Genomic DNA, 25,413 nt, shown 5'->3' with positions numbered 1-25,413 from the left:
GCAATTGCAAGAACTGAACCATTTAGTATGGCATCTTGTGAGAACAGGACGCTAGATTTGGCAGGCCTCTCTCTGACACAGCAGGCCTCTTTTATGTTCTTATGTAAAGAGAGTTTTAAACACAGAAATAAAGTTTTGAAAAGTTATTCACCTAGCACTAGAAAGGCACTAATGTACACACCAGAGTACATTTTTCTGAGAGCCTCTCAGAAAAAACGGTCAGGGCGATGCCTGCCTCTGTGGAGGAAGTGGTTTTCCTCCCTGTTGGACGGAGAGAGAAAGGACAGGCCCCACTTAAAAAGGCACAGGCTCCTGGCAGCAGGAGACAAATTACCGTATTTTTCGCCCTATAGGACGCACTTTTCCCCCTCCAAAAATGAAGGGGAAATCTGGGTGCGTCCTATGGGGCGAATGCAGGCTTTCGCTGAAGCTTGGAGAGCGAGAGGGGTCGGTGCGCACAGACCCCTCTCGCTCTCCAGGCTTCAGGAAGACATCCTCAGCCTAGGCAGCCCTGTGGGAGAATGGCTGTCTGAAAACACAGATTGGTGGCTGGTTGCAAAAATGTCCCCAGCCCCAACTGGCCTCTTCTTAGGGACAGGGGGCTGGACTGGTCAACATGGTGGGGCTTCCTCCTAGTCACTTCTGCCTGCTCTGTCTTCCTCACACTTCGTGACAAAATATGGCTTTCTATGTTACAGATGTAGCCACAAGCAGAGGTTTGGTGTGTGTCCCCCCCCCCCCCCGCCAACTGCTGCTGGGTGAGCTGCATTTCTGTCCACCCACTTCCTTTCCCCAGGCTTGCAAAAACACCACCCATTTCCTCTCCCTCTTAGCTTCCCCTCCCTGAAGACTGGACATCTGCTCTTAAAAACTGGGGGGGGGGGGGCGGCAAACAAGCACTCTTCAAGTTTACCTGGCCAAGCTTTTTTTTTTGAAATCACATTTAAGTTTTGCAAAAACCCAGCCCTCTTTTCCTAGCTGAAAGCTCCCCTTTTGCAAAGAGAAATAGGAAACCCCCGTTAATCCTTGGTCCGTCTGAGTTTCTGCTTCGCTCCTTTTCTGCAGGGGGAAAAGGGCAGGGGGCTTTTGCTGGGGCTGCCAAGGGCGAGGCTGATCCGGTTCAGTTCAGTTCACGAGTGGACTTACCTACCAGGCAGGCAGTGGCGTAGTGTGGGTTGTCAGCACCCGGGGCAAGGCAAGTACCGGTAATTTGCGCCCCCTAACCCGTGGATTTGCGCCCCCTAACCCTAACCCCCAGATGTTGTGCCCAGTGTGGCCGGGCCCCCTGCACCCCCCACGCTACGCCACTGCAGGCAGGAGCCTCCACCGCCAGCTCGTCGCGAAGGAGAGGAAGTGAGCCAAGTCGCTTTCGATTTCGGGAGTTGTTTATCTTCTCCCCCGTTTCTTTGCTCCCTCCCAGTCCGGAAATCGAGGGAAAGCAACACATTTCCCTGCCAAGAAAAGCTGCGAGTTTCTCTCCATACCAAGTTGTTGACTGTGGGAAGATGGAGCCGGGCAAGGTGGGCCTTTGCTTTGACCCACCTGCAGTGGCGTAGCTAAGGCTTTTACTGCCCAGGGCAGTCAATGAGTTCGCCGCCCCTCTTGCTATGTGGGAGCCCTATCAATCTGACACGGTCCTCCCCTCCCCTCCAATTGTTCTTCCCTTCTCTCCCCCCCCCCCCCACCACTTCCCAAGGGTTGGGAAGGAGCTCAATTCCAGTCACCTCACATTCCACCTCTTCTTTGCTTTACTTGATGCCTCATCATGTTTTTTTGTTTCTCTTGCTTCAACCACAGACAGAGCTCAAGCACCTATTCCTGCCTGGAAAAAGCACCCAAGAATAGTGCAAAGCAGGAGCAATGAGGGAGGATGTAACCTCTCATACCTGCATGCTGCTTCTGTGAACATAAGTACATAAGTACAGTGCTCAAGTACAGTGGATTTAGGTGGTGTCATAGGTGCCTGCCCTGTGTCTGCAACAAGCCCCGTTGGGTCTTTTCGCAGTCCTCTGCAGGTGTAGTAATAACAACAACAACAACAATTTATTATTTATACCCCGCCCATCTGGCTAGGTTTCCCCAGCCACTCTGGGCGGCTTCCAACAGAATATTAAAATACAATAGTCTTTTAAACATTAAAAGCTTCCCTAAACAGGGCTGCCTTCAGATGTCTTCTAAAAGTCTGGTACAGTGGTACCTTGGGTTACAGACGCTTCAGGTTACAGACTCCGCTAACCCAGAAATTGTACCTCAGGGTGAGAACAGAAATTGCGCAGTGGTGGCAGTGGGAGGCCCCATTAGCTAAAGTGGTGCTTCAGGTTAAGAACGGACCTCCGGAACAAATTAAGTTCTTAACCCGAGGTACCACTATAGTTGTTTTTCTCTTTGACATCTGGTGGGAGGGCCCTTCCACAGGGCAGGTGCCACTACCGAGAAGGCTGGTTCCCTGTAACTTGGCTTCTCGCAGTGAGGGAACCGCCAGAAGGCCCTCGGCACTGGACCTCAGTGTCTGGACAGAACGATGGGGGTGGAGATGCTCCTTCAGGTATACTGGACCGAGGGCATTTAGGGCTTTAAAGGTCAGCACCAACACTTTGAATTGTGCTTGGAAACGTACTGGGAGCCAATGCAGGTCTTTCAAGACCGGTGCTATGTGGTCTCGGTGGCCGCTCCCAGTAATTGAAACATGGGGTTCGTAGTTGACACCCTGAAATCCAGCAGCCTGTGAACAAACTCTTGGATATCAAACCAAGAAACACCAGGACTGGTTTGATGAGAATGACATTGAGATTGAGCACATGATTGACAAGAAAAGGAAGGCCTTTCAGATCTGCAAAGAGATAAAAACTGTGCCACTAAGAAAAAAACCTATGCCCAATGCTAAGGCTGAGGTTCAAAGAACCAGAGAACTAAATAAACACCTGGTGGATAAATAAACTCAAGAGATCCAGCACTTAGCTGACACTCATGATGCACAGTTTCTTTAAAGCCACAAAGACTTGCACCAACAAGTACAAAATAGCCCCTCTGCAGCACCACAAATCCAACTCAATGGTGTAACGTTGGGAAATGCCAGTCACTTCTCCTACCTGGGCAGTTATCTTTCCACAAGGGCCAACATTGATGCCAAAATCCAGCATCGCCGGAGCTCTGCAAGTACAGCTTTCTCCCAATTGAAGTGCAGAGTGTTTGAGGACCGGGACATTCATAGGGAAACCAAAATGCTTGTTTACAAAGCTATTGTCCTACCAACCTTACTGTATGCTTGTGAAACATGGATCACTTATAAACGCCATTTCCAGCTCCTTGAAAGATTCCATCAATGGTGTCTCCGAATTTTTTTTACACATCACTTGGAAAGACAGGCGAACTAATACAGTGTAATGGAAGAAGCAAAGGTAACCAGTGCTGAAGCAATGATTCTTCAACATCAACTTTGTTGGACTGGTCATGTTGTGCGGATGCCTGATGATCGTCTTCCAAAGCAACTCCTCTATTCCGAACTTAAAAATGGAAAGTGTAATGCTGGTGGTCAACAAAAGAGGTTTAAAGACTATCTCAAGGCAAATTTTTAAAAATGTAGTATAAACACTGACAATTGGGAAACACTTGCCTGCGAGAGCTCCAATTGGAGAACAGCCTTTACCAAAGGTGTCATGGGCTTTGAAAACACTCGAAATCAGGAAGCAAAGGAGAAACGTGCTAAAAGGAAGGCACGCTTGGCAAATCCACACAGTGATCAACTCCCGCCCAGAAACCAATGTCCCCACTGTGGAAGGACGTGAGGGTCCAGAATTGGCCTCCACAGTCACTAACGGTCTCACTGTTAAAACTGTGTTTATGGAAGACAATCTTACTCAGCTACAAGTGATCGCCAAAGAAGAAGTAGTATATGGTCTCAGAGGCCACTCCCAGTAATTGAAACACGGGGTTCGTAGTTAACACCCCAAAATCCAACAGTGTCCAGGTCACTTCAAACCAGCAATGAATGGTTTTGCAATGAAAACCCAGCATTTTACATCACCCACAAACTGACGAGTAACAATATATATTCCTTTTTAAAAAAGAAAAAGGTGTAGGCTGGGGAGGGCAAGCAGTCACAGAATGGTGACTATTGTGGAATGTGGGGGTTACAGAAACCCAGTGGGGCAGGAATGAATGCAGTGGTCTAGTGAATGGGGATCATTTCACGCTGCAACATTTTGTTGCAGGTGCCCATGATAACAGGAACATTAACAGAAAGCAGATTGACTGTGCGGGGTGGGCAGGAAACAGAAAACTGGGGAGAGGGGGTGTGCAATGGAGTATCTTGAGAAAAGGGTATGGCTGGCTGGGGCATCTTGGGAAAGGGTATAGCTGGCTGGCACCCATAACAGGAGCATGCTCAGAAAGTTTGGGGCCCCTTCCAAATCTGTGCCAAAGGTTTACAGTGAAAACCTCGAGTTTTGCAGCGCCCCACAAACTGAGTACTGTAATTGAAACACGGGGCTTTTTAAAAAAATGGTTTGGGGCAGGGAGGACAAGTAGTCACAGAAAGGTGACGATTGTGGAGGGAGGACAGAAACCTAGTGGGCCGGGAATGAAATGCAGTGGCCTGGTGAACGGGGATCGTTTCACGCTGCAACATTTTGTTGCAGGTGCCCATAATAACAGGAGGATTATCAGAAAGCAGATTGACTGTGCGGAGTAGGACGGAAAACAGAAACTGGGGGGAAAGGGGTATGCAATGGAGTATCTTGAGAAAAGGGCATGGCCGGTTGCAACCCTGAGCAGCGGCACCCTCCCTGCACTGCAACACTTTGCTGCCGCTCCGCTGCTCCCGCTTGCTCTCCCAGGCGCAGGCAGCCGTGCGATCCGAGGTCTCTCCGGCGCCTTCCCGTGCGCGCGTCCCACCGCCAGGCGGCTCTGCTCCGGCGCCTCGCCGAGGCTCCGCTCTTCCCTCTTCCCGTCTCCGCCGGGCGCCTCGGCGGCGGTGGGCAGAGCTTCCTGGAGCAGCCGCGGCGAGATCCGGTCAGCGGCGTCTATGGAGATGGAGAGCTGGGGCTCCCGGGCGCCGGGGCTGCAGCCCGCCTAGGCGGAGGGAGGCCGGCCGAGTCCCCGGGAGGAGCGCGCTCCAGAGAGGCCGCTTGCGCAAGGGGGAGCGGGCTGCGCTGGCGGGATTCTCCCGTTGCGATTCTTCCCTTCTCTTTTCCCTTCCTCCCCTCTCCTTGCAAAAGGCGGCGGAGCCCCGCAGGTACTGGCCCCAAGCCTAGTTTAATGCGTCTGCAGCAGGAGAGCGAGCCAGCCTGCAAAAGGCGACCGTCCCGGGTATGTGGGGCTGGAGAAACGAATTTGGAGGATGGGGGGAAGAGCAGGCGGGCGGAGGAAAAGTTTGCGCGCCTGTCATGTAGGGCGCGATTCATGTGAAGGGTTCTTTCCCCCTTGTGGCCTTCCAGAAAGTGATGTTTGGCGCAGTGAAATAAGGTGGGTGGGGAAAGGAAATGTAAAAGATGCTGAGTTTAGAATATTTGGAGAGGGCTGAGTATGCGGGATGGGGCCGAAAGCAAAGCCCTGCTAGTGTTTCTTTTTTAAAACAAAAAATGGTTGCAGTAGTAAAGAGAGGGGGGAATTATAGCCTTGCAAGGGTCTTCTGGTCCAACCCCCTGCAAGGCATGAATGACAACTAAAGGAATCCCTGGCGGGTGGCTGTCCGAACCAAGCCACCCCTTCTGACATCCCCCTTTTCTCCCTGACAGATTTTGGCAAAATGATGTGTGTGTTTGTCTTTGGGACATTTCCTCCTCCTGGGGGAAGAGAGATGGTTGCCACGGAGCCAGTACAGGTAGAGAATGGAATTGGGGTGTGTGTGTGTGGTGGGACACAACAGCACTTTTGTAGTTTAAAAATATAAAAAAGAAAGATCCAACACACCTTTTCTTACAGGCACCGCCATTCTCCTTCGAAGAAGTGGCCGTGTATTTCACAGAAGAGGAATGGGCTCTCCTGGATGCAGAGCAAAGGGACCTTTACTGGGATGTCATGCAAGAGAATTATGAGAATGTGGCGTCTTTGGGTAAGGAACTGCAGGGGGTGTCCAGTTGCACCAGGAAGAGGTCCTTATTGGGCTATTTTTGGGGGGGGAATCGCTTCTCGGCCTTTTGGCTAAGATCAAGTGTAGTATTTTTGGGGGGGAAGACTTCCCCCTTAGTTTTTTATTGTACTTCAGCAGACCTTGGGTTTCCCCCAGTGTGTAATAACCTCTTCCCCCTCTTAGTTCTTCATAGCCCCATTTTGGTTCTAATCCATAGCTGTCAATGTTTCCCTTTTTTAAAGGGAAATCCCCTTATTCCGGATAGGATTCCTTGCAAGAAAAGGGAAAAGTTGACAGCTATGTTCTAATCTTACATTGCTCCAGCATAGTGTAAGAGAGCTCTTCCTCTGTTCTTAGCCGAGTCCTCCCATTAGCTCAGTGTACACTTTGCACATGGAAGGTTTCCACTTCATTTCTGCTTGCGTCTAGGACACCTCCGTCTTGAGACCTTGCAATGTCACACCCTTGGCAAGAACTTGGGTGACATCTAATTCAGTCCTAAATCTTCAATGCTCACAGCCATGGTTCATCAGAAAGGTTCTCTTCCCGCCCTGCCAACTCCCCATGCAATGCTGATTACGGTTTACAATCTTGCTTTTTCAAAATGCAAACGTTTTGAAATATTCATAAATGCCAGAAGAAGCGTGCTTTTGAAAAGGCACTTCCAGTTCTTGCAACACACCAGATGTGTTGGGTCTGTAATCCTGTGTCAGGCTGCAGCTTAAATGCTCCTCCATGCAGTTAAAAACAAATAACTAGTACATTAAAGAGAAGGGTCTGAGTCTCTGATTCTCGCCAGTATTTTTGTTGTTGGTCTGGTGCAACCAAACCACGTTTCCAGCAGGCATTCGGGAACTTTTGTTTGTTTGCTTGTAAAAAAGAGTGCCTTGGCACAGCTAGCCAGAGTTGGCATTGCAACCAGCTGAGACCCTTTGCCCGGTATCCAGCCCTGCTCTTCTGCTCCATGTTCTTATTAGTGTTTTCCTGCAGTAAAAACTGAGCAAAACTTGTCGCACGAAACGTTCTGAAATGTGCCAATGTTCCTAGTAGTTGCAACCTGATATCCATTTAATGGGAGCTTTTGATTTCCCCTCTTTTTTTGGGACGATGGAGCCATTCCAATTCCTAAACCCGAGTTGATCTCCCGGCTGGAACGAGGGCAAGAGCCATGGATCTCCAACCCCCAGGCTGCGGAGGACAAGAAGGTCTCCATCGGCTCCTGCCAAGGTGAGAGAGGAGGTTCCCAGTGGCATTGCAAATGGGTGCCCTTTCCATGAGGAAGACCTTGTCTTTGGGTGCTTCCAGCTGAACTATGACAATGCGGGCGGCAAATAGTATTTCCTTCATGGAATACTGGGAGCATAACACCTCTCTGCCTGTCTCAGTCCTGGTATTGTTACCAAAATGATGGGGAATCAGATTCAGGTAGGCAGTGATATCGGGAATAAGTATGTCAAGGTAAAGAAACTGTTTAGAGATAGGGCATGAGTGGATGAAGAATCAGGTAAAAGGCTTATGTCCTTCCCATCAAGTTCCACCCTGCCAAATCCCACACCAGAGGGAACAGATTGTTGGAAGCACATGGGAGCATGTAGTTCTGCCCTCATTGTGCTGGAACTGCTGTGAGTAGTAGCAGTAGCAATAGTAGCATATTACTACTACCAGTAGTATAAAATTTAGGCACCTGCCTTGAAGAGTACTGACCTCATGCTGGAACCACCACTACTAATATTACAGTGGTACCTTGGTTTTTGAACGTAATCCGTTCTGGAAGACCATTCGTCTTCTGAAACGTTTGACAACCGAGGCTCAATGGACAGTCTGCAGCATCCATTGAGAAAATGGAGAAATGCGCCTCAGAAGCTCTTTCGACTTCTGAGGCACGTTCGAAAACAGAAGCAATTACTTCCGAGTTTTCGGTGTTCGAAAGCCGAAACATTCTGCTTCCAAGATGCTCAAAAACCAAGTTTCCACTTTAGCATTACTATTATTATTATTATTACTAGTAGTAATATAAAAAGTAGGCTCCTACCCTAAAAGAGTAGTTCTGCTTTCATTGTGCTGGAACTTCTACTATGTGTATTATTAGTAGTAACAATAGTAGTATAAAATGTAGGCCCCTCCGTTGAGTAGTTTTGCTCTCATTATGTTGGAACCACAGTTACTACAAATATTAGTAGTAGTAGTAATGACAATAGTAATATATTGCCAGTAGTAGTTTAAAATGTATAGTTATGGCCTCTTTATGCTAGAAGTACTAATTCCAGTAGTAGCAGTAGTAGTACTAAGCTAGTACTTGTAGGAGGATAAAACAGGTCCCTGCCTGGGGTTGGTTACAACCTTCAAAAAAGGGGTCCCGACAGGGTCAGCCAAACACATTTTGCTGCCTGAGGCAAAAATAGCAATTTTCTCACCAGCCACCCTTGGACAAGGTGTGTGGCTGGTCATGCCATATATTGGCAACTAAAGCAGAAAACCCCGCAAGTGCCCCTCCTTCTGCTTTACAATATTACAATATTAACTTCGTCAGGAAAACCCCAAATCAGCTGCCTGGGGTGACTGCCTCACTCTCCCTAATGGTTGGGCCGTTTGGGGAATAGAAGTGTATGTGCATGCCTTGGGTTATTGTTTTTTTATGGCCCCACTTCCCAAAACAGCAGGCTTGTTGGTAGTTTCGCCTTACAGTTTCCTAAGAGGGGAAAAAGCCACCTTCACAAAAAGGGGTGGAAAAACACAACTGGGCCTTTGAGGCTTCCAGTTGATGCCACCCAAAGCGTGCCTAGAATGGTTATTTCAGGGTGCCCAGAGCAACTTGGAGGAAACTATACAAAAGGCTTCTCTATGAATACCAGTGTGATTTATAATGGATGCAATTGGAAAAGCGGTCCTGGCATCAATTTTCATGCAAATGACAATAGGGCAGTAGGTGAAAAGCAGACCCCATTGAAATGCATGAGCTGCCCCAGCAGACTCCTCAGTTGGGGATTATGTAAATCGGGAAGAGGTGGAGCTGCATTGATTTGCATGCCAGGCACAATTCCTCCATGTTTCCTTAAGAAGGACTGAGGGTAGGTTTTATGCATTGCCTGAGATTTAGAATTTTGCATATATATCTAATGCATGGAGAGGCAGTGTGGTGTAGGGGATAGAGCAGGATTTCTCAAACTTCTGCTAGCAATGGGACATCACTCCCCCCCCCCCCCACAAACTAAACTGGAGGCACGTTTCATTCCTGCAACTGAAAAAGCGGTATTTCTACAGCTTAAAATAAAAAACATCAGAGCAAGGACTCGTTCAGAGATACAACACCTTCCTCTGTACTGGGAGTGACACACACATTCTCTCTCCAAGTGCAACCTGAATGTAGAGATGCAAAAGAATTCCATTTACACTAATTTAGGAGACCCTTCAGAAATTTATTGCTCATTCAGAGATGCAACAGCCAACCTCCTTTTAAGGTGCTGTGTCTCTGCACCGGCACAGCAAAATGCTCTCTTCATCCCTGATGCTGAGAAAGCAAGGTGCACACTTAAAAGAGGCCAAATAAGAAGGAAGCGGGTGGCGCTGTGGGTAAAAGCCTCAGCGCCTAGGGCTTGCCGATCGAAAGGTCGGTGGTTCGAATCCCCGTGGCGGGGTGCGCTCCCGTTGTTCGGTCCCAGCGCCTGCCAACCTAGCAGTTCGAAAGCACTCTTGGGTGCAAGTAGATAAATAGGGACCGCTTACTAGCGGGAAGGTAAACGGTGTTTCCGTGTGCGGCTCTGGCTCGCCAGAGCAGCGATGTCACGCTGGCCACGTGACCCGGAAGTGTCTCCGGACAGCGCTGGCCCCCGACCTCTTGAGTGAGATGGGCGCACAACCCTAGAGTCTGTCAAGACTGGCCCGTATGGGCAGGGGTACCTTTACCTTTACCTTTAAGTGCCGAGAAAGGGCTCATTTAGAGATGCAACAGGTGACCCCTTTTAGAGCGGGTAATCGTGCTGTTTTTGTATATCAGGAGTGCTTGAAACGTCTGATGAATGAATATAGCAGAACTGCTCACAGCACTGAGGGTAGTTAGGAAGTGGGCAAGTCCAGAGAGGGATAGCTCAGTCGGTAGAGCATGAGAATCTTAAGCTCAGGGTTGTGGGTTCGAGCCCCACATTAATAATAATAATAATAATAATAATAATAATAATAATATTTTACTATTTATACCCCGCCCATCTGGCTGGGTCTCCCCAGCCACCCTGGGCGGCTTCCAACAAAGTATTAAAATACAGTGGTCTGTTAAACATTAAAAGCTTCCCTAAACAAGGCTGCCTTCAGATGTCTTCTAAAAGTCTGGTAGTTGTTTTTCTCTTTGACATCTGCTGGGAGGGTGTTCCACAGGGCGGGTGCCACTACCAAGAAGGCCCTGTGCCTGCTTCCCTGTAACTTGGCTTCTTGCAGTTAGGGAACTGCCAGAAGGCCCTTGGAGCTGGACCTCAGTGTCTTGGCAGAACTATGGGGGTGGAGACGCTCCTTCAGGTACATTGGGCAAAAGATTCCTGCATTGCAGGGGCTGGGATGAGATGATCCTTGCGGTCCTTCTATGATTATGTCAGTCAGGCACAGACACACTCTTCCAGCCTTTGCCTTGCATTCTCCCTTCAGACCACTTTCTTCTCTCCCTCTCAGCGAACGATGTTTATTTGAATTCTCCCGCCATCCCGGCGAGCGAGGTGATCGTGCGGGAGATCAAAGAAGAGGTTCCCGAACGAGAAATCTTGGACCGAGCGGAGCCCCAGTGGACTTTGTTGGGCTCTCCTCCGGGGCTCGACCCCCTGAACTCGGAGAGCCGCTGCGGGCTGCAGAGGCCGTGGGAGATGCCTCCGGGGACAGTGTGGCGGGAGCCGTCGCGGCACCTGCGGGCGGCGAGTTCGAAGCGCAGCATGTTCCACGTGGGGCGCAAGAAGCTGATGTGCCCCGAGTGCGACCGGTGGTTCCACTGCAAGTCCGAGTTCCTGCTGCACTGGAGGACCCACACGGGCGAGAAGCCCTACGAATGCCTGGCGTGTGGCAAGCGCTTTATCCAGAGCTCCCACCTCAGTGCCCACCGGCGCATCCACACGGGGGAGAAGCCCTACGAGTGCCCCAAGTGCGGGCGCAGCTTCAACCGCCGCTCCACCCTCACTGAGCACCTGCGCATCCACACCGGAGAGAAGCCTTACAAGTGCCTGCAGTGCGGAGAGAGCTTCCGATGGAGGCCGTACCTCACCAAGCACCAGAGGGTTCACGTGGGCGGTGCTGTCTACAAAGGCCTGAGCGATGGGGAAGCCATGTTTGAGAGCCCGCCCCCTGAGGAGCAGCAGGGAGGCCTCCCAGGTGAGCGCCGTCTTCGTCACACAAATATTGCAAATTAGACTGCAGCGTTGTCTAGCCCATGCATTGACGGAACAGCGGCAGATTTGTTTTCCTTCGTTTTGCTGGTAAAATCCGGATTCTACAGCTGAGATTCCTACATTGCAGGGGGTTTGGGCTAGATCATGGGTAGGCAAACTAAGGCCCGGGGGCCGGATGCGGCCCAATTGCCTTCTCAATCCGGCCCACGGACGGTCCAGGAATCAGTGTGTTTTTACATGAGTAGTAAAGGTAAAGGTTAAGGTACCCCTGAGCATTAGGTCCAGTCGCGGGTGACTCTGGGGTTGTGGCACTCATCTTGCTCTATAGGCTGAGGGAGCTGGCGCTTGTCTGCAGACAGCTTCCAGGTCATGTGGCCAGCATGACTAAGCTGCTTCTGGCGAACCAGAGCAGCGCACGGAAACACCGTTTACCTTCCGGCCGGAGCAGTACCTATTTATCTACTTGCAATTTGACGTGCTTACGAACTGCTAGGTGGGCAGGAGCTGGGACCGAACAACAGGAGCTGGGACCGAACAACAGGGGATTCAAACTGCCAACCTTCTGATTGGCAAGCCCTAGGCTCTGTGGTTTAGACCGCAGTGCCACCCGCATCCCACATGAGTAGAATGTGTGCTTTTATTTAAAATACATCTCTGGGTTATTTGTGGGGCATAGGAATTTGTTCATTCCCCCCCCCCCCCCAAATATAGTCCAGCCCTCCACAAGGTCTGAGGGACCGTGGACCGGCCCCCTGCTGAAAACGTTTGCTGACCCCTGGGCTAGGTGATCCTTGGAGCCGCTTCTAACACTACGGTTCTGCGATTCTGTGAGTGTGAGCGATTAAACAGCCAGCAGCAGCAGAGTGCGCCCAGCAATGTGTTGTGGCATTTGCCAATTTGGGATCTTAAAAAATATGGGAGGGTGTGTGTGTGTTATGTGCAGAACGGATTTGGGTAGTGGAAGGTTGTAACTGATTGGCTATGGAGCAGCTATGACAGCATATACATTGATTGAAATTGCAATGAGAAAAAGAGGATCGACCCGAAATACATACTTCCTTTCCTGGAAGGAGGAGTGTATGTGTGCTTGCCTAGGTAAACCTCTGACTTTGCATGGCTGGGAGGGCACCTGTAGTACAATTCAAAGGTAAGAGTTGCAGTCAAATGCTCTGTTGCTCAGCATGCTGGAAGGTTTGTTTTTGGTTGCTCTTTCCAGCGTCGTGCCGGGAATGTAATTCCTGAAAAAATAGGCAGTCCCAGTGGCCATTTCTGCGTGCTCCCTGCCCACTCTTGCGCAGAATTGATGTATGCAAATTAAAACATTTGTGCAAATGTCATGCATTGATGGGTTCTGATAAATGTGCTGGATTAGATTCATCTTGGACTCCAGCTCTCTTTTGAATAAGCAGAAACGGTCCTGAGTTCATTCACTGAGATTGTGCTGCCCATCCAAATTGCTGAACCCTGCAGTGTTAAGAAAGAAACAATAGAGAAAGACGGTGTAGACTCCGAACTTTTTATTGCTTAGAATATTTATAAACTTGGTCTTCTCTCCGAAGGGCTTTCAGGCAGATTATATTCTCTGAATCAGTTCATAACAATAGGGCATCATTCCAATGTCCTGGTTGTGGGTGCTATTAACTTTGTAACCCAAACGGCGTAAGAACACGATAAGATGACCCACAGGCTAGAGGTTCTCCACCTCTGCTCTAGGTAGACCAATATGTAGGGTTTGCAGAAATTCGTTCTTCTAACCTGCCCACGTCCATGCTTTTTAAGACTATAAATAGGCAGGCTAGGGGTGGGTCTACACAGGGGGTGGGGAAACCCTGCTATAAATAAGTCAGAAATTAAATTGAAAAAAGAGAAAAAATGCTATGGAAAATCACAAAGAAATTTATTTTGCATTTTAGTGCCATCTGATGTTGCATATTTATAACACATTAAAATAGCTTTTTCTTTACTAATGTAGCTGAGTCCTAGGACAATGTGGGGGCGGGGAGAGTCTTTTCAGGACTTTATTATTATTATTATTATTAGTAGTAGTAGTAGTAGTAGTAGTACTATTACTACCACTACTACTATTTTATTTTATTTATATGCCACCCATCTGCCTGGGTTGCCCCAGACACAATGAGCAGCTTCCAGCAAAATATAAAAACACAATAAAACATCAAACATCAAGAACTTCCATATACAGGGCTGCCTACAGATGACTCTGAAAGTCAGAATTGTTTATTTCCTTGACATCTGATGGGAGGGTGTTCCACAGGGCGGGCGCCACTACCAAGAAGGCCCTCTGCCTGGTTCCCTGTAATCTCACTTCTTGCAGTGAGGAAAACAGCAGAAGACCCTCGGAGCTGGACCTCAGTGTCCAGGCTGAACAATGGGGGTGAACCAATATGCTCCTTTAAGTATACAGGGGGGACACGGGTGGCACTGTGGGTTAAACCACAGAGCCTAGGACTTGCCGATCAGAAGCTTGGCGGTTTGAATCCCCGTGACGGGGTGAGCTCCCGTTGCTCGGTCCCTGCTCCTGCCAACCTAGCAGTTCGAAAGCACCTCAAAGTGCAAGTAGATAAATAGGTACTGCTCCGGCGGGAAGGTAAACAGCGTTCCGTGTGCGGCATTGGTTGGCCAGAAGTGGCTCAGTCATGCTGGCCACATGACCTGGAAGCTGTACGCCGGCTCCCTTGGCCAATAAAGCGAGATGAGCACCGCAACCCCAGAGTCGGCCATGACTGGACTGGACTAGTCAGGCATTACCTGCTGAGGCCGTTTAAGGCTTTAAAGGTCAACAAAAATACTTTGAAAATATGGAAACATACTTGGGATTCTCTTTCTCTGACTTGCCTTTTCCTCTGCCCTCCAGAAGATGATGCTGTGGGGAGTGCGAACGTGGAGGCCTTTCCCCAGCACCCTGCCTCTGAGGAGGGGGCAGAACAGCATGGCGGGGCCGGCCTTAACCCGGAAACGGAAGGCCAGCCGCCCGAGAGGCCTATAAAGACTGAAGTGGAAGGGAACGAGGTCATGGACGTCAGCCAGATCAAGATCGTTCAGGTGGAGAAGAAGCACGTTTGCCACGAGTGCGGCAAGGCCTTCCAGTACAAGTTCGAGCTGGTGAAGCACCACCGGACGCACACGGGGGAGAAGCCCTTCGAATGCCTGGCGTGCGGCAAGAGGTTCTTCCAGAGCACCCACCTCAACGCCCACCTGCGCATCCACACGGGGGAAAAGCCCTACGAGTGCCCCAAATGCGGGCGCAGCTTCAACCGCCGCTCCACCCTCACTGAGCACCTGCGCATCCACACCGGGGAGAAGCCTTACAAGTGCCTCCAGTGCGGAGAGAGCTTCCGATGGAGGCCGTACCTCACCAAGCACCAGAGGGTCCACTCGGGGGACAACGCCTACAAGTATTTTGACGGCGGGGAGAGCCTCTACGACAGCTCGGCCTTCTCCGAGCACCAGGAGGAGATCCACCCAGGTGCGGAATCCGGTGCCGTGAAGAGGAGAGGCCTCTGCCGGATCAGGCCCAAGTCCCGCCCCGGCTCTGTGCTCCCTCCTCGCACCAGCCAATCGAGCTCATCTTCTTTTATTTAAATGTTCAGGAGTGTGCCTCTTCATCAGATGTGTAACACAGCAGCAGGCAACATTCTATGGCAGTAATAATGCCAACCAGAAGATTGATAGCTCAGTTGGTAGAGCATGAGACTCTTAATCTCAAGGTCGTGGGTTCAAGCCCCACATTGGACAAAAGGTTCCTGTATTGCAGGGTGGGGGACTAGATCAGTGTTTCTCAACCAGGGGCCATTTGACCCCCTGGGGGCCCCCAGGATATTCCAAGAGTAGTAGAGTAGTTTGGACTTGATAGCCCGCTTTATCACTACCGTTAGGAGTCTCAAAGCGGCTAACAATCTCCTTTCCCTTCCTCCCCCACAACAAACACTCTGTGAGGTGAGTGGGGCTGAGAGACTTCAGAGAAGTGTGACTCGCCCAAGGTCACCCAGCAGCTCCATGTGGAGGAGCAGGGAAGCGAACTCGGTTCACCAGATTACGCTGCTCTTAACCACTACACCACACTGGCTCACCAAGGGGGCCACAGGTGAAAAATGCATAAATGGGGGGGAACAGCAAAAGGTTAGGGAGCCACAGAGGGAAGTGAGAAGTGAAGGGCTGTGTGTGTGTGTATTTATATTGATTGGCTGGCTATCCACTTGACCAATCCCAAAGAGGGTGCCCACCAGGGCCTGGTGCTCCTTTTTGCCATGTGTGTTTTCTGAGTAGACCTTGGTTTTTTTCCTGCGGGAGAGGGTGATCACTGAGGCTCCCGTTTTGATCTAGACCCCCCTGGTAAGGTAAGTGCAGTGATGGGGTGGCAATTGGTAGGGCTGGGCCAGCCAGAACTGCTTGTTGCTGCCGCTGGTGCAATCCAAAGTGGCAGCCTGGGCCTGACTCTGCAATCCAAGGTGGCAGCCTGGGCCTGACGCTGCACGGTGCTATCCAGGGCCTACTGCAGCCTTTCTCAACCTGTGGGTCCCCAGATGTTGTTGAACTACAACTCCCATCACCCCTAGCTAGCAAGGCCAGAGCTCAGGGATGATGGGAGTTGTAGTCCAACAACATCTAGGAACCTACCGGTTAAGAACCGCTGGCGTAGTGGATCAGGGCCTTTGGGTGTTGCCAAGGGGCGCAGGGCCTGTCAGCAGCATCAGCCTGGCTCTGCAAGGCGCAAGGTGAAATCCACCCTAGCCAAGTGGCGTCGTCTGGTGCTGCTGACTTGCATCTCGTAAATAACTGTCTGTTCAGAAGAAAGCCGCACTGCATTCAGAGGGCCTTACTGCTAGGTAAGGGTGTGGGGGCCTATAGTGTTTTATTTAGAACAGCCAGGGTTCCTCCAGAGGAAAACGGCTTTTTGCAGTCAGTTAGGACCACTTTGGGAAGCGGGTGGCGCTGTGGGTTAAAGCCTCAGTGCCTAGGACTTGCCGATCGAAAGGTCGGCGGTTCGAATCCCCGCGGCGGGGTGTGCTCCCATCGTTCGGTCCCAGCGCCTGCCAACCTAGCAGTTCGAAAGCACCCCTGGGTGCAAGTAGATAAATAGGGACCGCTTACTAGCGGGAAGGTAAACGGCGTTCTGTGTGCTGCGCTGGCTCGCCAGATGCAGCTTGTCACGCTGGCCACGTGACCCGGAAGTGTCTTCGGACAGCGCTGGCTCCCAGCCTATAGAGTGAGATGAGCGCACAACCCTAGAGTCTGGCAAGACTGGCCCGTACGGGCAGGGGTACCTTTACCTTTACCTTTAGGACCACTTGCTTTTTAAAATTCTCCCATGTATACAGAACTCCCTGTGCGCCTTTTGTAAGTTTCCCCTCTGTGCCAAATAACGGGGGTCAAATAAGTGGTGTTACTTTTTATAACACAGTACATGGAAGATGGATCTCCCTCAGGATGTTTTGGACTCTCTTTCCTTGGAAGTTTCTAAGCAGAAACTGGATGGCCATCTGTCATGGATGCTTTAGCTGAGATTCCTACAGTTGCACTAGTGACTAGAAAGATGACTCTTGGCGTCTCTTCCAGCTCTATGATGATACGTTTTTCTGCTTCAACAATATTTCATTATGTTCCCATTATTGTATGCAATTGTATTTTGTATAAATTAAAATATATATAATTAAACATGTTATATTTACAAACCATTTAAATAGCTACCTTTTTACTAGTAGGAGAGGGGCCATGGACATAGCCAGGATTTTTGTTAGGCAGAACCACATATTTGTATTGATTTCTACTTATTGGGGGGGGGGGCAGCTGCCCCCTCCCCACCCAGGCTATGCCCAAGGGAGGATCCCAGGAAGGAACCAAGAAAAGAGGGAGGCCACGTTCGGAAAAAGGTTGAGAAACACTGACCTGGGTGACCCTCGTGGTCCTTTCCAGCTGTATGATTCTGTGATTCTATGCTCAACTTTTTAGTAAAAAGGGGAAATTGTCAATATTTATTTATGTATTTATTAACTGACACAAGATTTTTTTTTAATAAAAACTAAGTAAAAACTAAGTAAAGCCTATATATATATATCACTATATATATATATCACTGTATATATATATATATACAGTGGTGCCCCGCAAGACGAATGCCTCGCAAGACGGAAAATCCACTAGATGAAAGGGTTTTCCGTTTTTCGATGTGCTTTGCAGGACGAATTTCCCTATGGGCTTGCTTCGCAAGACGAAAATGTCTTGCGAGTCTTGAGATTTTTTTTCGCTCCCCACCCCCTTTTTCTAATCCGCTAAACCGCTAATAGCCTTTTAGCAGCTAATCCGCTAATCCCTTAAGCCTTTAATAGCCGCTAATAGCCGCTAAACCGCTAATAGCGCTAATCCGCTAAGCTGCTAATAGGGTTGCTTCGCAAGACGAAAAAACCGCTAGACGAAGAGACTCGCAGAACGAATTAATTTCGTCTTGTGAGGCACCACTGTGTGTGTGTGTGTGTGTGTGTGTGTGTGTATACACACATATATACATATATATATAAACTTCTGGTGTCTAGGGGAAGCCCACAAACAGGGCCGTACATGGTTTCAGCTGTCGATAATTGTAGTGAAAAATGCTGGATCAAACCAGCAGCCCATCCTGGTTCGTCATTCTGTTCTCACAGGGATGAATCAGATACTTATGGGAAGCCTGAGAGCGATTCCTAGGAACTGCCTTCAACATGGGGTATAGAACGTCCCTGTTGATAGCCTCCTTCTCCACGAATTTGCCCAGTCCTCTTTTAAAGCTGGTAGCTATCACTACCTCTTGTGGGAGTGAATTCATACTAATAACAACAACAACAACAACAACAACAACAATATGGTGATGGTGATGCTACCCATCTGACTGGGATTTAACAATGCGCTGTTGCGTGGAAGAAGTACCGTACTTTAGTTTGTCTTTCCCAAATCAAACACTTCTCTCTCTTGACCTGCTTCCGGAGGGTTCCTCATTCCCTGTTTCCGGTCTCATTCCAACTGCGCTACAACTGAAGCTGCAGCAGCCTAACTCCTTCATGTTCTCATGTAACTCTCTCGTTTCTTCTTCTCCCAACTAGAATATTTGGTTTCTCCGCCCGACTCCATCTCCCGCATGGCACCTCGAGGAGAGCCGTGGGTGCAAGGCCCCCAGCGCTCTGAGGGGAGGCAGAGTCACAGAAGTGGCTCCGAAGGCGAAGGGGCAGCGGAGCCATTGCGAGGGCAGTCCGAGGGGGAAGGCGAAGGCGTGGACTCTCCGAGGAGCCTCGCTGCCCCTCACGACAGGGCAGGAGCCAGCGACTCGTGTAGGTTTGCTCTCTGCTCCCTCAGATTTCCCTAGTTCACTTTGCCTACTGTCTTTTCTGATACCCTTCTAAATGCGTTGCGTTTTAGGGGGGATTATTGGTTTGTTTTGTTCTTATTTTTATTATGTATTTTGTGGGAGGGGGGCTACATTGTATTTTATGTTGTGGACTGCCCTGAGATCTACGGATGAAAGGCAGTGAAAGAAAGAAAGAAAGAAAGAAAGAAAGAAAGAAAGAAAGAAAGAAAGAAAGAAAGAAAGAAAGAAAGTCATACCTCGGGTTACAGATGCTTCAGGTTGTGTTTTTTCGGGTTACAGACCTGCCGAAACCCAGAAGTACCGGAACGGGTTATTTTCGGGTTTTGGCGGTCACACATGCACAGAAGCACTAAATCGTGCTTTGCACAGAAGCGCCAAATCGCAACTCGTGCGTGCGCAGACGTGCCGCTGCGGGTTGCAAATGTGCATCCCGCACGGATTACGTTCACAACCTGAGCATCCACTGTATTATTATTATTATTATTATTATTATTATTATTATTAATCGTGGCACTTCAAATGTAGGGTGTAAATGTAGCCTAAAGTAACTACTACTACTACTACTTTAGGCCACATTCACACCCTACATTTGAAGTGCCACGATGCCACTTTAAACAGCCATGGCTTCCCTCAGAGAATTCTGGGAGCTGTAGTTTGTTATGGATACTGGGCCCGACAGTTCCCAGATTTCCCTGTGAAGAGAGGTGGATTGTTGGGGGGGTTTTTTGAAATCGTTTTTATTTGATTTTACAAGTGTGAAGTTATAACAATACCAAATACATATCCGTATAAAGAGATTTATCTGAATCTCAAGACTTCCCACCATACCCTCCCTGAGTCCTATAATCAACATTTTCAACTGCATATAATCTATATTTTGTATCTGTCCATATTATCCATAGTGTTTGTTACATTACAAGTGTTATTAGATTCCTGCTAAAGTTTTCATCTGCTTACAGTGGTCTAAGAGAGATGGGTTGTTAAACCCCTCTGGGAATTGTAGCCCGGTGAGGGGTGAATGGTGGGGTGGGTGTGTCTCCTAACAACTCTCAGCACCTTTAGCAAGCTACACCTCCCATAATTCTTTGGGGGAAGCCATGACAGTTCAACATGGTCTCGTGGCGCTTCAAAGGTGTGGTGTGAAAGTCGCCTCAGACTGGAGCCTGGGGTTTAACATGAGTGAGAGCTGCCTCACATGATACCTCAGGTAGAAGAGCTGCACACAGCTGCCATCCAATAAAACAAGGGTGGGACACCTAATCCATCCTGAGGGCCGCATTTCCTTCTGGGCAGCCTCCTGAGGGCCGCATGCTAAAAGTAGGTCGGGCCAGAGGCAAAAGTGGGTGGAGCAACAAATGTAGATTTTGCCTCTGTACATTAAGTTAGCGCTGTACAATTTTACCTTTGCACACCCCTCGGGATGCTCTCCTCAGGCAAACAAAGAGGCATTAAGAGGCTTCAGGGATACAATCCAGCCAGGCAAAAAATACTCTGTGTGTGTAGGGGGGGTGAGTGAGGGGTGTAGCCTGGAGAGAGGAGTGTGGCATGGGCCACATAGTGAGGTTTAGTGGGCCAGAGTTGGCCCCACACCTGAGGTCCCCCATCCCCTGCTATAAAATTACAGCAGGAGTGAGGAACCTCCAGCCCATGGGTTTAATTCGGCCCCACAGGCAGTGCTATTTTTCTAGTGGGGGGGTGGAGAGCCGATAACTCACCCTCCTTCTCTCAGAATGGGCGAGTTCCGGCAAGTTCCGGCTGAAAAGAAGCCCTGCCCTCAGGACTTTCCATTTGGCCCACCAGGCCGCTTTGGCCAAGCCACACCCAACCTCCCCTATACAGTGGTACCTCAGGTTACATATGCTTCAGGTTACATACACTTCCGGTTACAGACTCCGCTAACCCAGAAATAGTACCTCGGGTTAAGAACTTTGCTTCAGGATGAGAACAGAAATCGTGCCGTGGCGGCAGCGGGAGGCCCCATTAACTAAAGTGGTGCTTCAGGTTAAGAACAGATTCAGGTTAAGTACGAACCTCCGGAATGAATTAAGTTCTTAACCCGAGGTACCACTGTAATATTAATAACTGTCGTTATTTTTGCAAGGCGATAGTATGACAACTGAACACCCAGAGGAGGAAACCCAGCAAAGAGGCCTTGAGCTAGAAGTCAACGATGTGTCGCCAGACAGATCCGAAGGAAACGTTTCCCTGAAGTCTCGAGCCGTCTCTGATAGTAGTGGGCATGGGTCGTTGGAACAGCTAACAGCAGAGTGGGATGAATCTGGTCAGTATGGAGGAGGCATCCTGAGCAATTTGGCCTTGTCAAGTTCCTAGCCCTTAAGCTTACAAAAAAGAGGGAGAGGTTTGTAGGTCCACCGTGTTGTAGCTTCTTTGGGCGTGCTGGCTGGGGAGGGATTTGGGGTACGTTTGGCCTCAAGAAGACTGAGAGGTGAGGTGATCGCCATCTTCAGATGTATGAATCGGCTGTCACATTGGAGACAGAGCAAGCTTTTCCCCCTGCTACTCTAGACTGGTGGAACCCAAACCAATGTATTAAAATTACAAGAAAGTAGATTGCGACTAAACATTAGGAAGAGCTTTCTGATGGCCATGTTATCAAGGATCCTTTAGGGGGTTGGACTAGATGATCCTTGGGATCCTTGGGATCCCTTCCAGCTAAATGATTCTTTGATTCTAAGCAGGAATATCTCCCAACCCTCTCTGAAGGTGCTGGAGATTGAACTTGGATGCTCTACCACATTCTTGGTGGGAGATGAATTCTAATAGTATCCATAGGGCCACAGGCTCCTCTTATCCCTTCTCTAGATCAACAGTCCAAAAGCAGATTGCAGGTTTCCAGGTTCCACAGAACTCCCATTGAGGCAGCACTGAAAGATAGTATAAGTCCAGGGAAAGATAACCTGCCCTTTCTTATCCCGTCATAGTTCTGCTTTTCTTTCTTTCTTTGTTTTCTCCACAGATAGTTTAAAATAAAATCCTTCCAACCCCGGCCTCATCCTTGAATGATGAAACTGTTGGAATGCGGAATGAGCCTGCGTTTGTCTACTGGTGGGATCTCCAAGTAAACTGTTCTGTCCAGCAGCAAAAAGAGACACCCAGAGTTTAGTGCGTCTTGCAAACAATTTCTTTTGGAAAGACTTGAAGACACAGAAGCATTCTTAGCTCTCCCCCGCTCCCCTCCTCCAGTGTTAACCAGACACTTGCATAGCTAACATGTACGGATTGCGGGGAAGGGTGGGGTTCTTTAACTGAAATATTAACATTTGTCTTTTATTTTATTTTGTATGGGTTAATTCATGCGCATGTTTTGTGTTGTCACCCAGGAATACGCTAATGTTATGATCTGCCATCTGGGGAAGGTCATCGTTATGAGGTCAGTGATTTAGATTTCACAAGTGTGAACATTTTTAAGGCTGAGATTATATGCATTTCACAATTGCACTTGCACAAGGACACAAGCTGGTGCCAGGACACTGCGTTCCGGCATTCCTGAGAAACGGGGGCTTTTCTAGTCCTTAAGCCTGTAAGGATGGAGTTTTTGAATCTGAAAATCTAGAGCACTGAATAGAGTTGCGAGCGGTTAGGAGGCAGGGTTTCGGTGTCCTGTGAAACTAACAGTGTAAGCAGAAACAATTATGCAAAAGAGGCAAATATGTATATATAAATATGCAAATGACTTTTCATTTGCATGCCATGTCCAGGTCAAAGCTACTTTTGCTGCAGAACATTGATTTAATTAAGGGCAAAAAATATACATCCTGACTATGGGAAGCCAGTCAAGGTCATAAAGTCTTGTTCCAAGTCTGTGACACATTTGTCACATCATCCTTTCCCCCTCCTTTTTTGCAGACAAAACCCTGATTCTCACAGGCTCACAGTCACGTTTCACGGTAAACTCATGTGTCATGTGACTTTTCTCTTTTTGAGTGTGGAATTGTCAACATTTCTTTTGTGTGGATGTGCTCCCCCATGTGGCCGGAACTGAGAATCCCTACTCGCTGGAGGACCATTGCTTTTCACTAATTTCTCTGCAGAGTGGACATTCTCTGATGCCACCTCACGGCACATTCTAGAAGAAATGTTTGCCAACTAGAATTGATCACTTTGTGGTGAATTTACCCTCTCAAAAGTGAATGAGCAGGTGTGAGTATCGGGCCCAGGGTACTTTGCAGCAGCAGACGAAGTGTAATTATTATTATTTTTTATTGGGGGGGGGAACCCTAACACTGAATAATATAACTCAGCGACAGTTATGAGGGGCTAACATTTTATTGATTTTTGTGTTTTTATTGTTAGCTGTGTGTGTGCTTTAGACCTGGTTTATAAATAAGTCAGGACTGTATTCAACTAAGTCCTGCCCGGAGAAGACCCACTGAAATTAATTCATCTAAGTTAGTCATGTCTGTTGGCTTCAGTGGGTCCTGCTCAGATTAGCATTGAGGCCACCCTTAATGTGTGACTTCCTTCATTTCTAAGCTGGCCCACAAAAAATGCTGTCTTTTCAGAGTCTGTGGTCTGGATCCTGCATTAACTTGGAATTGATGACAGACTTTTTGCAGCAGGATTGTCAGTTGGTACAGTTCTGCAGTTCTGGATCCCAGCCTTTGCACTGTAAAGAGTTACGTATATTCTTTTATTACTGTTGCTGTTAATTCCTTCTTAACGATGCCCGCTTCGTTTTGGAAGACTGACTTCCCCCGCCTGCCCAGTTCTGGCAGTTTTTGGTGTTCAAAACAGCACAGGGAGGTGACCAGTTGCTTAATTTTAATTTTAAACTGTAGGGCAATTTTCCATACAGAGTGGTGCATTTTTTAAAATTTAAAAAACAGTAATAGAATAGAAGGGTAAAATGCAGGATAGAATGATGAGAGGCATGGTGTTAGAAGCAGCTTGAGAGATACCTCTTTGATTCTCAGGGAGCTGCTCCGTAGCAATTCATCTCTTCCCAGGGAACTGTGTCTGTGTGAGGAGTCTCCTTAACAACTCTCAGCACCCTTAACAAACTACAGTTCCCGGTATTCTTTGTGGGGTGGAAACCACGACTGCTTAAAGTGGTGTGGTGCTGTCTTAAATTTATAAATGGGGCATTATTTAATTGGCAGCCGTGCAGACCACCAGCCATGGGGCTCAATACCCTCCTTGTTTGAGTTCAGAAGCAGGCCGCAGTAGTAGTAGTAGTAGTAGTAGTAGTAGTAGTAATTTTTATTATTATTTATACCCCACCCATGTGACTGGGTTGCCTTGGCCACTCTGTGCAGCTTCCAACAGAATATAAAAGCACAAGTGATGTCATTGGTCTGGTTAGCTCAGTATTGTCTATTCTGATTGGCTGCAGCTCTCCAATGTTTCTAATTGGGGGAGGGGATGTTCTTCAGAATTGCATTCTAATACTATTTTTAACTTTTCGACGTACCAGGGAGTGAAACTGGGACCTTCTGCACGCAAAGGAAGCTCTCTACCACTGAGGGTGCTAGCAGTCGCGTGCAGCCTTGATGCACATGTGTGAATCCATTTTGTTTCCAGTGGGGACCTAAATGCACTAATCTTTTTTCTTCTTCTCTGGATCGTATACACAAAGCTGCTGCTTTTCACTTTTCTTTTTAAGCTTACAAAGATTCCCCAGTACATTAAGAGGATTTTATTTTAAAAATTGGGAAAGGGGTTGGCATGTACGGGAAAAACCGTACCGGAAAAACTCATCGTTTGAAAAACACAGCTGACCTGCAAAATGTAGCAATAAGGCATGCAGCCTAGGAACACTGGGCCCAGTTCATACATCGTCTCGCTTTAGTCCCATCGAGATCACCTTGACTTCCAAGTTAGATACGAATAACTTCAGCCCCGTTGATTTCAATAGAAGTTAACTATACACATCTACTCAGAAGTATGGCCCATAGTTTTCAAAGTGTCTTTAACCACAGCACTCACCTGTGTTTTCAAGCTGACAGGAGATGCATTCATTTGACAATGTGATAATCAGATTTTCTTTTTCTTTGCATAACTCCGTTTACTTCTGCTTTAATAATAATAATAATAAAGTTTCCACTTTCCTTTCCCTGCGTTACTTACTTTTAAGGAATGACATGCATAAAAATTGAGAACGGTGTCTTTGACTTCTCCTTTCTTAAGTATGAGGAGGAAGAATAGGCCTTACTGTTCTGAGCCAGGTATGCTGGTACCCTTGCAAGCAATTCCTGTGAAAATGCTCCCGCCTGTCAAGTGTTTTTAGCCAATGAGTGAAGAGTGATTTAGACAGCAGGTGGCAGGAATCCCCGGGGTTCCTCAACGACTCCTGATTTCACACACACACCCTTCAATGCACTTTTCCTGCTTTTTTATTTCCTAGGCGGAAATTACCGTATTTTTTGCTCTATAAGACTCACTTTTTCCCTGCTAAAAAGTAAGGGGAAATGTGTGTGCGTCTTATGGAGCGAATGCAGGCTGTGCAGCTATCCCAGAAGCCAGAACAGCAAGAGGGATTGCTGCTTTCACTGCGCAGCAATCCCTCTTGCTGTTTTGGCTTCTGAGATTCAGAATAATTTTTTTCTTGTTTTCCTCCTCCAAAAACTAGGTGCGTCTTATGGTCTGGTGCGTCTTATAGAGCGAAAAAT

The 25,413-nt window shown here is 48.3% G+C and overlaps 1 protein-coding gene across 4 annotated transcripts; it reads left to right on the top strand.

Annotated features, from left to right (window-relative positions):
- The first annotated feature begins 4,734 nt into the window (after nt 1-4,734).
- LOC310670165 (uncharacterized protein) lies at nt 4,735-24,908 on the top strand. Of its 4 annotated transcripts, none has more exons than XM_083424963.1 (9): nt 4,735-5,233; nt 5,736-5,821; nt 5,923-6,052; nt 7,184-7,297; nt 10,727-11,413; nt 14,303-14,914; nt 18,522-18,746; nt 20,886-21,065; nt 21,762-24,908. In XM_083424963.1, exons 1-9 carry the CDS (start codon nt 4,750-4,752, stop codon nt 21,773-21,775), a joined length of 2,532 nt encoding a protein of 843 aa, XP_083281089.1. In that variant the 5' UTR covers nt 4,735-4,749; the 3' UTR covers nt 21,776-24,908. The 4 variants fall into 4 exon arrangements, with proteins under 4 accessions (XP_083281089.1, XP_083281088.1, XP_083281091.1 ...); XM_083424965.1 differs by having other exon boundaries at nt 4,859-5,307; XM_083424962.1 differs by lacking the exon at nt 21,762-24,908 and having other exon boundaries at nt 20,886-21,750.
- Nucleotides 24,909-25,413: the final 505 nt, after the last annotated feature.

This window comes from Podarcis tiliguerta, assembly GCF_965153285.1.
Source record: "Podarcis tiliguerta genome assembly, chromosome: 2".
NCBI classification, from domain to species: Eukaryota; Metazoa; Chordata; class Lepidosauria; order Squamata; family Lacertidae; genus Podarcis; species Podarcis tiliguerta.
Note: the sequence above shows the minus strand (reverse complement) of the source record. Positions and strands in the feature narration are given on the sequence as shown.